Raw genomic sequence first — 15,170 nt, 5'->3', positions numbered from 1 at the left:
GTCATGGTTTTACATGATGACTCAGGACTCTAAGAGCAAGAGTTCCAAGAGGTGGAAAGTGGAAACTGTCAGGACAGTTAAGGGCTATGCTTGGAACTAGTACAATGTCATTTCTGCTGTCGTCTGTTGGTCAAGGTGGTCATAGAACCCAATTCAAAGAGAGCATCATACCTTCCACCTCTCAATGGGAGGAAGGTCAAAAAACCTGTGCTGATCTTCAATCTACCACAATTACTAACTGTGTGTGTTATGTGTGATTACGTGCAGAATGGTAGCAAGGGCTGAATTCTCTACCTGGGCACCTAAGTATGGATTTTTAAATTAAGAATAAAAGTTATTAAAATTCTGTAGCTGCAAAACCCAAAGTCCTGACTCTGCTCAGCTGAGCAAATGGGTATGAGCTCCTCCTTCGACAGTATTGGCATCTGCCCCTCCTCCCCATGCCCATGCTATGAGGGCCTCCACCCATGCTCACACCAAGCCTGCACAGTTTGCTAAATATCATCCAGATCAGAGTATTAGGAGCCACATGAGCTGCTACGGTTATTTCCTTAGGGGTCATGTAGAAGGAGAGAAGGAAAGGGAAGAGCAGAGCAGTGGGACAGCACCAAGTCTTCATTTCACTTTTCCCATATGTTGGCATATTGATTTGATCAGCATATTGGCATTTCTAGCATCTTTTGGTATTTTGCTGCTAAATAAATGGTTGAGAACCACAGATTTAAACAGCAATTTAAGAAGAAAAGAAGTAGTATTCATCTAACATTTATGAAGCATCCACCATGTGCTTTTTTTTTTTTAACATCTTTATTGGAGTATAATTGCTTTATAATGGTGTGTTAGTTTCTGCTGTATAACAAAGTGAATCAGTTATACATATACATATGTCCCCATATCTCTTCCCTCTTTCAACTCCCTCCCTCCCACCCTCCCTATCCCACCCCTCTAGGTGGTCTCAGAGCACCGAGCTGATCTCCCTGTGCTATGTGGCTGCTTCCCACTAGTTATCTATTTTACATTTGGTAGTGTATATATGTCCATGCCACTCTCTCACTTCGTCCCAGCTTCCCCTTCCCCTTCCCCATGTCCTCAAGTCCATTCTCTATGTCTGTGTCTTTATTCCTGTCCTGCACCTAGGTTCTTCAGAACCATTTTTCTTTTTTTAGATTCCATATATATGTGTTAGCATACAGTATTTATTTTTCTCTTTCTGACTTACTTCACTCTGTATGACAGACTCTAGGTCCATCCACCTCACTACAAATAACTCAATTTCGTTTCTTTTTACGGCTGAGAAATAGTCCACTGTATATATATATACCACATCTTCTTTACCCATCCATCTGCCGCTGGACACTTAGGTTGCTTCCATGTCCTGGCTATTGTAAATAGAGCTGCAGTGAAAATTGTGTTACATGACTCCTCTTGAATTATGGTTTTCTCAGGGTATATGCTCAGTAGTGGGATTGCTGTGTTGTATGGTAGTTCTATTTTTAGTTTTTCAAGGAACCTCTATACTGTTCTCCATAGTGGCTGTATCAATTTACATTCCCACCAACAGGGCAAGAGGGTTCCCTTTTCTCCACACCCTCTCCAGCATTTATTGTTTGTAGATTTTTTAATGATGGCCATTCTGACCAGTGTGAGGTGATACCTCATTGTAGTTTTGATTTGCATTTCTCTAATGATTAGTGATGTTGAGCATCCTTTTATGTGTTTGTTGGCAATCTGTATATCTTCTTTGGAGAAATGTCTATTTAGGTCTTCTGCCCATTTTTAGATTGGATTGTTTGTTTTTTTTTTTTTTTTGATATTGAGCTGTATGAGCTGCTTGTAAATTTTGGAGATTAATCCTTTGTCAGTTGCTTCATTTGCAAATATTTTCTCCCATTCTGAAGGTTGTCTTTTTGTCTTGTTTATGTTTTCCTTTGCTATGCAAAAGGTTTTAAGTTTCATTACGTCCCATTTGTTTATTTTTGTTTTTATTTTCATTACTCTAGGAGGTGGGTCAAAAAGGATCTTGCTGTGATTTATGTCATAGAGCGTTCTGCTTATGTTTTCCTCTAAGAATTTTATAGTGTCTGGCCTTACATTTAGGTCTTTAATCCATTTTGAGTTTATTTTTGTGTATGGTGTTAAGGAGTGTTCTAATTTCACTGTTTAGAAATTAATTTAGCTGTCCAGTTTTCCCAGCACCTTTTCTTTTGAAGAGGCTGTCTTTTCTCCATTGTGTATTCTTGCCTCCTTTATCAAAGATAAGGTGACCACATGTGCATGGGTTTATCTCTCGGCTTTCTCTCCTGTTCCATTGATCTATATTTATGTTTTGTGCCAGTACCATATTGTCTTGATTACTGTAGCTTTGTAGTATAGTCTGAAGTCCGGGAGCCTGATTCTTCCAGCTCTGTTTGTCTTTCTCAAGATTGCTTTGGCTATTCACGGTCTTTTATGTTTCCGTACAAATGCTACCAGAAAACTACTAGAGCTAATCAATGAATTTGGTAAAGTAGCAAGATACAAAAGTAATGTACAGAAATCTCTTGCATTCCTATACACTAATGATGAAAAATCTGAAAGAGAAATTAAGGAAGCACTCCCATTTACCACTGCAACAAACAGAATAAAATACCTAGGAATAAACCTACCCAAGGAGAAAAAAGATCTGTATACAGAAAAGTATAAGACACTGATGAAAGAAATTAAAGGTGATACAAACAGATGGAGAGATATACCATGGTCTTGGATTGGAAAAATCAACATTGTGAAAATGACTATACTACCCAAAGCAATCTACCATGTGCTTTTAAATCTAAATTAAAAAAAAAAAGCAGGCAAGAGTGGTTTAAACGTAGCATAGTAAATTCTGCTCTTCAGAGTTGGTTTTGGATTGTGTTATTTAACACTCTAAAGTTCCATAAAATTACCTTAAATCCACCACTGCTGGGGGGAGGGGAGGAAGGCAGTGGGAAGGCAAAGGGGCTCCATCATGGCTGATGACCTGGACTCGAAGATTTACTTTTAACTTTCACATGTTAAAAATTAGCATAATTTGTATATGTGGGTTCTAAAAAATACAAGAAAGTAGTGAATATAACATAAAAGAAGCAATCTCACAGGTATAGAGAACAAACTAGTGGTTACCAGTGGTGCAGGGGGGGAAAAGTAGGGCTGAGGGGGTGAGAGGTACAAACTATTGGGTGTAAGATAGGCTTAAGGATGTCTTATAGAACAAGGGGAATACAGCCACTATTTTGTAATAACTGTAAATGAAAAGTAACCTTTAAAAATTGTATAAAAATTAAAAAAAATTAAAATAACATAATTTGTAAGAGAGTTCCATGATACACTCACACAAATAAAAGCTATTTAAAGACTATTACTATAGAAATGTGACTTAAACTTCATTACGGAAATACTATCACATTTAACAGTATCTTTACAGTATCTTTATTTCAGAGTGTGTTCTTTGAAATAAGTTTGGATGGTCCACTTTTTTTAAGCAGTGGTCAGCATAACTAAATTCTCTCAACAACAAAGTGATGATAATGATAATATCCATCAATATTCACAATATTTTACAAAGGTCCTTCATATAAATGGCTTTAACGTTTTGAGAAAAAATTGATGGATGATTATATAAAGTTTCAAAAAATATAGGTAATGTGAAGATGAAAGCAAAAAATCATCAGCATCTTACCTCTGAGAATTACCATCATTACTATTATCTAATCATCCTTGATACGGCTGTACGAACATCCTTTGACAGTGAAACAGAGTGGTGTGTCAACAGAAATTTTTTAATAAACACTACTCAATTCAGTTTTACTTAAAAGTAACTGAAGAAGAAGGAACCCAAATTTCATTGAATGAACCACTGATCTTCAGAAAAAAGTGTTTTACCACAAGAGCAATTATTTTCTATTATTTAATATTTAACACAACCATGGATTCTCAAAGGGTTCTTACCATGTGTTTTAGTACATTTCCCTTGTAAGTATTTTTAACATTGTGGGAAGATATCTTAGATTTTGTTAACCACAGGGTAGGTTGTAAAGATGGAAACCACACTAAACCCCCTTTTTTCATTTTCCTTCCTGCCCAGTGCCACCCTCTGGTCCCCAAAACTTACAGGTTTCAGAAGAATGGTATAACAGATTGCGTATTACATGGGATCCTCCATCTTCTCCTGTAAAAGGCTATAGGATTGTCTACAAACCTGTCAGTGGTAAGTCATGCTTTTTAAAAAAATATTGTCTTTCAAGACAGGTTATTTTTGTTTTTACTTTCTATCTTTGGTTTCATCTTTGGCTTTAAGAAATGGGAAGAGTCTCTTACATTTTTTGAAAAAAAATGCTTTGAACTTATGACCTTACCTAAAAATAACTGATACCTTAACGAGCAGAATATATACTTAGTTTACACCTAACCTAGACACACCCCAGACAAGGAGCCGCCTAAGCAGACCTTGACTCCATAGCAGTAGGAAGCTTCTAGGGCTCGATGAGTATTTGAAATCTGTAATCTCTAATTCCTCTTCTACCTCTTCTTGAATTAGTTGGAAAAACTCCATTTACCAACTTCTCAGTCTCCTTATTTTGGAAACTACGTTAAGGTATAAAATTCATCAGAGTCCTAAGATTGTGGTAGTGAAAGGCTTTCTCATAAACCTCTCAGCCACCTTGATCACCTCTGTCCTTACTTCCCACATCATTATTTCCTGAAGGCAGGAGAATGACCCAGATGGGGGAGATTGTACCCTTGGTCCATCTGCCCGTGGAGACCATGTGCAACTTCACCTGTTACAGTATCATCTCCTGACACTGAGCACTTTCATGAAGTTTAAACAGGAGACTAAAAATAGATATTATAGAAGTCTTCTCAGTTTTCTGGACCTGGGCCTTCAGTACTCCAATTGTTCAGCAGGAAAGGGTTCTCCTACTATTTTTCTTGATTTGGCAGGAAAATATAAAAATTACCCTCTGGGTCATTAAAAAGCTCTTTCTAACCTCAAAAACTCTGTGAGTCTCAATCTGTCATCTGAGATGTAGCTCTTGCCTCTAAAACACCTTCCAGACGTTTCTATTGTGTCCCATTATCTAGGTCCATACAGTTAAAATACTCCACCTCCAATTTCTCCAGACAAACATATCTATGAACCATAAAAATGAAAGAGCAAGAATATACCATGGATGCACTAGCCTGCTCAAGACTGATGCCTTGGGATCCATCACCAACTTTTTTGTTTCTTTTCTTTAGGCCTGAGGCATGTGTTCATTTGCAAAACAGCCCTGCTGAATTTATTCTTTGGACCATTCTATAAATACTTACCAGGTTTTCTGAGGGAAAATAGCTTTGTTTTAGGCCAGTGGTTCTTAACTGGTACAATTTTGCTGCCCAGCAGAGATATTTTGGTTGTCTACGTTCTGTCCCAACTTGGGGGGTAGGGAGTTGCTATTGGCCTCTAGCAGGTACAATTAAGCATCTTACAAGTCACTGTAGGCAACTTGCTCCCCCATTGCTCCAGATAATAAAAAATTATCTAGCCCAAAATGTCAACAGTGTTGAGGTTGAAAAATCCGGTTCTAGGTCAAGTGGAAGAACTGTATGATGTCATTTGCATTGAGAGTTGGGGGTGTGGGAAAATCTCTACTGAGATAACACATACATACAGAAAAATAGAAATATATTGTTGGAAGGAGGGGGTTCTGGAGTAAAGTGATAAGTATTTTAGGAACTTATTAAGTCAAAGCGCTCAAAGAATGAGCACATAGGGGAAGAGGCAGGAGGTAAATACACTTGTATAAGACGTAGCATGGAGTGGTTTTTTTTGTTGTTGTTGTGTTGTTTTTTGGTTTTTTTTTTGTGGTACGTGGGCCTCCCACTGTTGTGGCCTCTCCGGTTGCAGAGCACAGGCTGCAGATGCGCAGGTTCTGGACGCGCAGGCTCCAGATGCGCAGGCTCAGCGGCCATGGCTCACGGGCCCAGCCGCTCTGCGGCATGTGGGATCCTCCCAGATGGGGGCACAAACCTGTGTCCCTCGCATCGGCAGGCGGACTCCCAACCACTGCGCCACCAGGGAAGCCCGGAGTGTTTTTTTTTTGTTTGTTTGTTTGTTTGTTTTTTTGCTGTACGCGGGCCTCTCACTGTTGTGGCCTCTCCCGTTGCGGAGCACAGGCTCCGGACGCACAGGCTCAGCGGCCATGGCTCACGGGCCCAGCCGCTCCGCGGCATATGGGATCCTCCCAGACCGGGGCACGAACCCGCATCCCCCGCATCGGCAGGCGGACTCTCAACCACTGCGCCACCAGGGAGGCCCACCCGGAGTGTTTTTAATGATCAGAGATTCTGCTGGGTTGAAACAGAGATGAAAATGTAGAAGCCCAAAGAAACCAGTTAGTCAAGGGCCTTGGAGTAAAAGTGTCATCTGTCTGGTCTTAAAAAGCATAAGAGGAGTGGATAAAGCCCATAATGGTAACATATATGCTGGTCCCCCATGTGGCAAGGTATGGCATAGTGTCCATGATAAAATTTGCTGCTAAGGCCACTTGCATGCTGTCTGGGGACAAAGCTGGGTGTCTGAGGTGGGGTAACTGAAAATGACTTCTGTTTAGCACATGCCCCAAAGCCTATGACAACATAGGAGCTCCACTGTGAAGGCCTCACACACAATATGGTGGGTGGTGGATTGTGGGGTGGGCCAGCTTCTTCAAGTACTAGGGGAAGAACTAGTTGTCTAAAAAGAGCCTTAGGCTGGGAGTCAGGTATGTAAGTCTTGGAGCTAAATGGGGCTAGATTCAAACCCCAGCTCTGCTGTTTGCCTTTGGGGCAATCTGAAACACAGTGGAATAAGTGCTGTTACTTCAGGAGTGTTTCCATTTTTCCACATTCTGTTATAACTGAATTACACTCTTTCTTCTTAGTTCCTGGCCCAACCCTGGAAACGTTCGTAGGAGCTAACATTAACACCATCGTTATTACAAACCTCCTCAGTGGAATGGACTACAACGTGAAAATATTTGCTTCTCAGGCCTCAGGTTTCAGCGACGCTCTAACAGGCGTGGTGAAAACACGTAAGACTGATACCCTGTCACTTCAGCCCCTACATGTGGTTTTGCTGCTATGTTTTCCCTATAACTCAACCTCTGCTTCAACTTGGCAGTTGGTTTTTCTTTTCCTCAACCTTGCCCTTTCTGGATGGTGTTTTGTGGAAAGAAAGGTGTGCTCCTTACTCACGGCTATAGTTCAGAGTCCTAGTTGGCAGATGGAATGTCAGAACCTGGCGTTCCAATATATTTGATGGTGGTGGATGGGATTTCCTTCTGGAAAGTCTTTGTTGGTATTTTTCAAATTAGGTGAAATTTTCCAACCAACCTGTATAGCCTGATGCAGCCAAAACCCATCAAAGTTGAGCCGGGGGAAATTTGCCTTCCCTCAAAGCCTTTGCCCCTTCTCTCTCTGTGTCTCTGTCTGTCTCTGTCTGTCTCTCTCTCACTCTCTCGTACACACACACACACACACACACACACACGTACACACCCCATCCATAAAAGATACTTGCACCACTCAAAAGACTTCCTTCTCTATCTTGTAAGGGTTTACATGCTGTCTGCTCACCATCTGGGACTTCTCCTTGGTATGCACCACGCGCAGACACCCATGGCATAATACAGTGTTTTCCAACTCCACCACATATGTTCCATATTCCTGATGTTTGTTATGCTTCCACCCCATCTGTTTAATATATTTCTTTAACTGGACTTACAGTTTCTGGTTTTTTTTTTTTTTTTTTTTACTTAAATGCTTTTAAAACCCACAAAATACTCTAAACAGAAAACCAATATTTTCAATACATGTTAAAGATAATACATAAATGACCGAAATAAAAATGGTTTGGCTGTGTGCTCACTGAAATTATCCTGAGTGCCATCAACAGTACATGCCCCACACTCGAGAATGGTCATCATGGTATAATCAGAAGTATAAACCTTAAATCTTCTACTTATTAGCTAAGACCTTGAGCAAATTACTTAACTTCTCTGAGCCTAAATTTTCTCAACTCCGAGATGAAGATAATCGAAACTGTTTACAGGCTGCTTAGCAGGATTAAAGAGATAATGGATAAGAAGTGTCTACCATATGGCAAGCACTCAATGAATAGCTACTATTATTATTGTAATCATTGTGCTTTATGCATTTGGGCCATATCTCACTCTGACTGCTAATCAAAAAATTAATCCAATAAAAGGAATTTTGTAAGGATGAGGCATATACTAGACCAAACCCCCAGCCACCTATATCTGGCAACTATGTTTTATATAGGGCCTATCCTTTCACTAGAGAAAGCTTCCTGAATTCTCTTTTATGGAATATCTTTAGATTTTAAAGGCTAGATATGGAATCAATTTAATCTCAAAAGAAATAGTCTCTGTCTTCAACAGATCTAGGAAGGCTTTGGCCTGTGGTTCTGATCTCGTACTTGGCTGTTGAAATGATACTGTTTTAAGTACTACTGTAAACTGCAAGTAATTTCCCTGTGTTGTGCCATTATAGCAACTCCTCAGTCCCTCCTTAGGAACAGCTTGGAGTCCCCTGTGCATTTCCCTACGCTTTCTTACCTCTCTCCTCTAGTTTATCTTCATTTTCCTCTCCAGATTACCCTTTCTGTTTGTGCCATGTTTTATGTCCATGATCTTCTATTGGTCTTTCTTCTCCTTACTCTTTCTTGCTCTTTTTATCCTCCTTTCTCTGCTCCCCTCTTCCTTCTGTTTCATCCCTCTTCTCCCCTTTAATAAATGTGGTGATTATTCCAAATATATTTTAAAAGACTGAGGGTATTGAACTGTTTTATAGTCTACCCTTAAAGTAAAAATTAGATTGGCTTATTATTTGTTTTCTCTCTTTCTCCCAAGCAAGATAAAACCCCATACAATGGCAAATAAATTAATTCAAGGTGTTTTTTAAATTTAGTGTGGTTATATAAATCGTTATTGATTTCCTTTTTTGTTGGGGGGAGAGGGTTGTTTAATTGGCCTTAGGGAAGAAGGTTTTCCCTTGCTGATCTAACAGAAAGGAATAAAGTCAAGATGCAAACTGATTAGTCCAGGTTATCTCTACTGTCTTGAAAAGTAATTATAAGCTATTTTTAAACTTTATGAAGAAGCTAAAAGAGAGGGGAAGTATGAGGAAATGATGTGGATGAAGTCAGAGGTCATTAGAGAAAGTAAACATTATTAATTTTCTGCTTTTTCTGCTTGGATCTAAGTGATAAACACTGAATGTTTAGTCCTCTGTTGTATTGGAGAAACAATATTTTTACTGCTTCCCCAAATAAACTCCCTGTGAATCATTTTTGAATATCACAGTGTTTGCTCTAAGAGTATAAGAATCTGTGTATTTCTTTTGATTATTTTTTATCTGTGTAAAATCTTTCCTTTTAAAATTTTCAAATATGTATCCATTCTCATGCAATCATGTTCTGAAGGCCAGTCCGTGTGAACTGCTCCTGTCTGAATAAGACTTCCACCCTGTCTGCTTTGCTCTTCCCTTTCATTTAAACCATGACTATCTTTCAGTGGTTGATAAGTGCATATTGTATTAAATGTTTTTATTATAAAAGTATTATATATTAATTGTGGAATATTTTAAAAGCACACATAAATAAAGAGGAAAGATTTAAAATCACCCATAATTGTACTACCCTTGCTTCTGGTCTTTTCCAGAATATATATTTTCTTTTGGGTTTACAAATAGCAGACAGACCCTATCATACATCATGTTTTGCAACTGCTTCTTTAAGTCATAAAATAGTTAATCTTTTGTGCACTAATTTATTGTGACTTGATGAATTTCCCACCACTGGCTATGGAACTTTGAATTCAAATTTTACCATGTTAATTCAGACTTGGGGACATTTGTGGCATTGTCTGCAATGTGACATAGTTATGTTTCTATTTCACTATAGTGTTTTTGGGTGTGACCAATCTTCAGGCAGACCAGATCCAAACGGCCAGCTTGTGTGCTCGCTGGCAGGTGCAACGTCATGCTACTGCCTACAGGATAGTTCTAGAATCCCGCCAGGGTAAGTGCAATCCATCACATATGTTTTTGTCAAGCACTCATGGACTCTGTGCCAATCACTGTGGACAACACACAAGGTACATTAGACAAAAGCATTCTTCTTGAGGAGGCAATATTATGTTATGGATCGTGCAGGGTTTGGAATCAGGATGGCTGGTTAAGCCAATTTTTTAACCTCTCCAAACCTCCATTTTCCCATCTGTAGTTAATGGGTAGAACCATATTGATGATTTTGTGGCATTCTGCTAGGATTAAGCTGAGAGAATCCGTGTAAAACATTTGCAGCAGTGCTTTGCACATATTAAGCACCCAGGAAATGTAAGCTGCTGTTGGTGATAGGAGCTGAATAAGCAGGACTGATAACATATGTTAAAATTTTATGGTGCTGTTATGTTGGTCTTTACTCCATGGGGATCTAGGTTTGACTCTAATGTTTTTCTCAGTGATTTTTTTTTTTTTTTTTACTTTTGGGGATAATTGATGAGCAGCAAACTCTCATTCAGGAGATGATGTGAGGTATCTATGCTATCATGGACAGGTTCTTCAGCATCACAGCTCTCAAGTACATCTACAATTTGGGACTTGGCTTCAAAGTTGAAACACTAAAAATGTCTGCTTATTTTCACTAAAAGTATCAAGAAGAATGACAAAAGACTGATTCCTCAAAAATGAGTTTCTAGGGACCATTAATCCTCTTTTCACATTATCAGCATGAGTAATATTCAGAAGATGAGATCCAATAATGAAAATTACTTTAATCAGATTTGTATTATCAGTAGAAGAGATGCATCTTGTTATTTTGGGGGAGGACATAGACACTAGAGAATCCCAGATGATTTTTTTTAGTCTTTCAAACTTGCTAATAAGATCGTTAAATTTCTTTCTTTCTGGGTAAATGATCGTGGTTTCCCCATTTGAAAAAGCAGAAAGAGCTAATTTTTCGGGTCTGGATAGGACTGAGTTTAGTTCGTAGCCCACATCCCTGGCTATAACTACATTCAACATGCAGAAATCCCACTTTTGATCCAACCCAGAAAGTGGAAAGCACAGTTTAGTAGAGTGCTGAGAGTGTTTGGAAATATGCTGAAAATACGAGAATAGGAGATGAGAACACGAGAAGAGATTCCTGCCAACACCAACCAAGGCATTGTCTCCGCAGGCGTGCTTAAGCTATTAATTCCTTGATTCCCTGCATGTGATCCCGTAAGGGTCTCTTTAGCCAGACATTGGCTAAGTTTATGAGAGTGGCTTTAATCCGGAATAAACATTGAATAAGGGAAAGTCAGGACAAATCATATGGGTTTTGTGGTGGTTTTATGTGATTTATGGGATGCTTAAGCAGAATTAGACGAAAGATATGCAACTGTTTGAGAAACAACTATAAATCTTGAGGAGTTCTGTTTCATTTATCTTTTTTAAGACTAGCTAAGTCACACTTTAATATAGAAGGGTTGACATTTATCACATTTGGTGGTATTTGTTAAGCTTTAACAAAATAGTAGCTATAAAAATCACACTTCCAAACTATTCCAGAATATTTTTATCTTTTATATCATTTAAGAAGTTGGCATTGAGACATAGGTTCCTGTAGATATTCACTGGCTTTCATTAAAAATTATAATTATATAGATTGACATAAAGATATCAAAACTGTCTAGCATGGGATTAGTGAAATCTATCAGTTTATTATTATTATTTTTAATGATTTTACTTTAGCATATTTGCAAAGTGGCACTGGGATTCTTATCAGAGGATGTGATTGATGGGTCTGATAACACTGATCTGGTAATTTAAAACCTCAGTATGCTCTTTCTGATGCCAAGATTTTTACTAGCAAAAAATGCAAGTCCCTATTTCCTTTTTCCAGTTAATTTGTACTCTCCCAGGATTGTTTTCAGGCTGCCCAAAACCTCTTTGACTGAGCTTCAACAGTCTCAATTCAATAGGAATGAACAAAAGTGTTACTCAATTTATTTTTCATTAGCACTTATAGCTGAGAGATTTATAAGCCCAGTTAGCTTACATCTTATTCACTCAGGTGTCCAACTGAATATTATTAACCAACTAGACAGCAACAGATTCTAATTGATGTTTGGGGTGGGAAGTTAATGTGGGGAGAGCAGTAGGGAATGTGTTTAGATATTTTAACTTACACAGTTTAGGTCAGGGAATAGTCTTTCCACATTGGAGAGGGGAAGAATTAGGTTGAGTTTCTTTATCTCACAGAGAAATGTGATCATTATCCTGATCACTGCCTTCGAAGGACTTGTGATCAGATGCCCCTACTTCCATGGGCACATGAGTCCCAGGACTCCCGCTGTTTTCACTCTGTAATATCCCCCACTGGCTACATATGCTGCCTCTGCAGAAATTTTAGCCCTTCCCCCTCAATCAGAGGAGAAACTAGAGAAAAATGGGACCCAATTCCTCCATGTGATGGAGAAAAGCCTCATCCCAGGCTGGCTTATTTATGAATGTCTCTGCCAAACTCCTACTGTTTGACAGGTAGTTTTCTCAGCGTGTGTGTGTGTATTTCCCATGGTCTGGTCAGTGCATTTTTATCCTGAGATGAAATCAGTGGGTTTGCACCTGCTCTGACCACAGCTGCTGGCCAACTTTCTTCTCTGGGCTTCAGTTTCTCCTAAATGACTTCTTTTGAGGCTTTCACCTGAGGTAATACCTATAAATTTCCAAGGTTTTGTGAATAAAGCAGCAAGGCTGTATCATTCAGGTTTGCTTGTTTTGTTTGGGAATGGTAAAAACACGAATAAAAGGGACTTAAGCGAAAGGGTCAATTTCTTGGCTAACATACTGAGAAGTTCAACAGTATCTGGCTTTAGGCATGTCTAAATCTAGGTGTTCAAACAATTTCTTCGAGATGAAGCCTTGCTCTGTGCTTCTGCTCTGTTCTCCTCTGCCTTCGTTCTCAGCCAGATTGTGAGTTGGCCCCAGTCTAATTCAAATTACATACTCCTAGCTTCCAGCTTAATAGTTTTAGTGAAAAAAGAACTCCTCTTTCTCAATTATTCCTACAAAAGTCCAGGAACTGAGTTGTATTGGCCTGGTTTGGGGTCACATGCTTCTAAATCTGTCATTAAGTTCAAGGGCATGAAATAAAATGATGGGTGAAACCTGGTTACTTCCCAGCCCTGTGTCTGGAGGGGGAGGCGGGCGTTCTTATTCAGTCCTTTCCAAATCAAAAAGACTCAGAGTGGGGAGGAATGGATTCAAAGAAAGAAAGATCAGATGCAAGACAGGCAAAAACAACAGCTGTCCTCTACCCTTGTAAATATTTTGACATTTTTTAATTGCCAATAAGGAGAAAAAGAAAGATTACCAGAAGAATCAAGTCCTCCAAGAGAGACTGAATTCAAATCTGCTTTTGAGTCAGTCATCCACTTTCCAAATTAAATTGTAGGCTTTTGGTTAATCGTAGGACAGACCAAAGTCAGAGACTTTGGGGTGGTTTTGAATAACTCAGAACCCCATGAGAACCTCCGTTAGTTCTGCAGATGCTCAAGAGTTCTGTCTCTCTGTCCAGCTGTTTCTGAGTTGACGTGACACCCAAGGTTGGATGTAGTGTTTCCCTTCAAGTTCATGTATTTATACACCTCATGGACCACGATACTGTATTCCCTCCCTAATCTCATTAACTTGGTGACTGTCTTTTTAGCCTGGTTTTTTAAAGTTTCAAAGGATGCTCAACTTGTCTTCTATCTTTAGGTACCAAAATGTCAATTTTGCTGTGTCATCCATTAATAAGAATAGAGAATTGCAGCATAGTGGAGAGCCTACCTTATCAGGGACCAGATCCCCCCCAAAATGATCATATGAAACAAAAACCTATTCTCAAGATTAAACTTTTTTTGAAGCAGTGATATTATGCTTGGGGGTCAGGGTATTTGAAAGACCTGGAGAGTCTTATCATCATATTCCAGCTGACTATCCTGGATCCTGGATATTCCTTGCTTGTGGATCTCAGTAACCACTCATAGGACATTTTGGGGAGTCAAGTTGGTATCATGATGATCACTATGACAGTAACTCAGAGAATGTATTTAGCCTTGCTTCATAAGAATGAATGCACAATGACAGATTTTTTCCCCCGTTACAAAAAAAGAAATTTAACTCCTGGCTTTTGGCACAAGGTGTTGAGGAAATTAATCATCATTTGATCGTGTTAAATGTTTTTCTTTAAGACAAAGCCATTAGACCTGAATCACACATGCCAAAAGCAACATGAATACATCCCCATTCATGTAACCCTTCTTCGTTAGCACTGGGATCAAACTGATACTGTTTCCCATTAATTTTACTGTATCTGTTCCAGTTTTCCAATGATTTGTAGATTTTTTGTTTTTGTTTTTGTAGTAGTAGTGAAGCCCATTTATATTCTATTGTCAAGGGTCTGTGACATGGGTATTCATGAGAAATAGAGGAAATGACAGAAAAATGCATTTCTAGAATTGATTCCTGGAGAGTCCTGGAAGCTTTTGTGGAGATAGATAAACATGATCCATGCATGGATTTGGGAAATGTTTGTATTACAGGTGGCTCACAGAAGCTTGCAGGAGGCTCCAAAGAGTGGTTAATGGTCAGAAAGAAGCAGCTATTATGGGGTTCTGAGCCTGGGAACCCCAGACTGAACTTGGACATCAGCAAAGCAGAGGGCAGGGTTTACTAATATTTTCTTACTATTAAACTTCTTTCACAGCAATACATAATCTCACGAACACCTTAACAATTTTTTTATTTCATTATTTTTAATAATATATGATAAAGAACATATTGAGGTAGACCTTAAGTCATTCCACACAAATATATTACTAGAGATTATATTATGTTCACTTTTGAAACTTTAATATTCACAATTATAAAAATAAATTTCGAATTGCTTTCCACAAATGGCCTTAATTTAATTATATTAAAAAAAATCAGGATTTGTCCATAGACAAAATTTTAAATGACATATATCATGTTTGTTCTGACGTGTATGTTATAATAAATATATTTTTGTTCATATATGTATTTAAGATATGGATTGAAATTTAATAGGTGTACATATAATTATAAACATGAACAGTTCTCCATTT

The 15,170-nt window shown here is 38.6% G+C and overlaps 1 protein-coding gene across 1 annotated transcript in view; it reads left to right on the top strand.

Annotated features, from left to right (window-relative positions):
• COL14A1 (collagen type XIV alpha 1 chain) overlaps positions 1-15,170 on the top strand; it is a 229,571-nt gene that overhangs the window by 104,522 nt on the left and 109,879 nt on the right. Inside the window, exons 21-23 of the mRNA XM_082601195.1 lie at positions 4,103-4,225; positions 6,921-7,070; positions 9,962-10,078. Coding sequence (XP_082457321.1) covers positions 4,103-4,225; positions 6,921-7,070; positions 9,962-10,078 — 390 coding nt within the window. The remainder of the gene's footprint in view (positions 1-4,102; positions 4,226-6,920; positions 7,071-9,961; positions 10,079-15,170) is intronic.

Source organism: Mesoplodon mirus (genome assembly GCF_964341445.2).
Source record: "Mesoplodon mirus genome assembly, chromosome: 16".
NCBI lineage: Eukaryota > Metazoa > Chordata > Mammalia > Artiodactyla > Ziphiidae > Mesoplodon > Mesoplodon mirus.
This window is presented reverse-complemented; position numbering and strand designations above follow the sequence as displayed.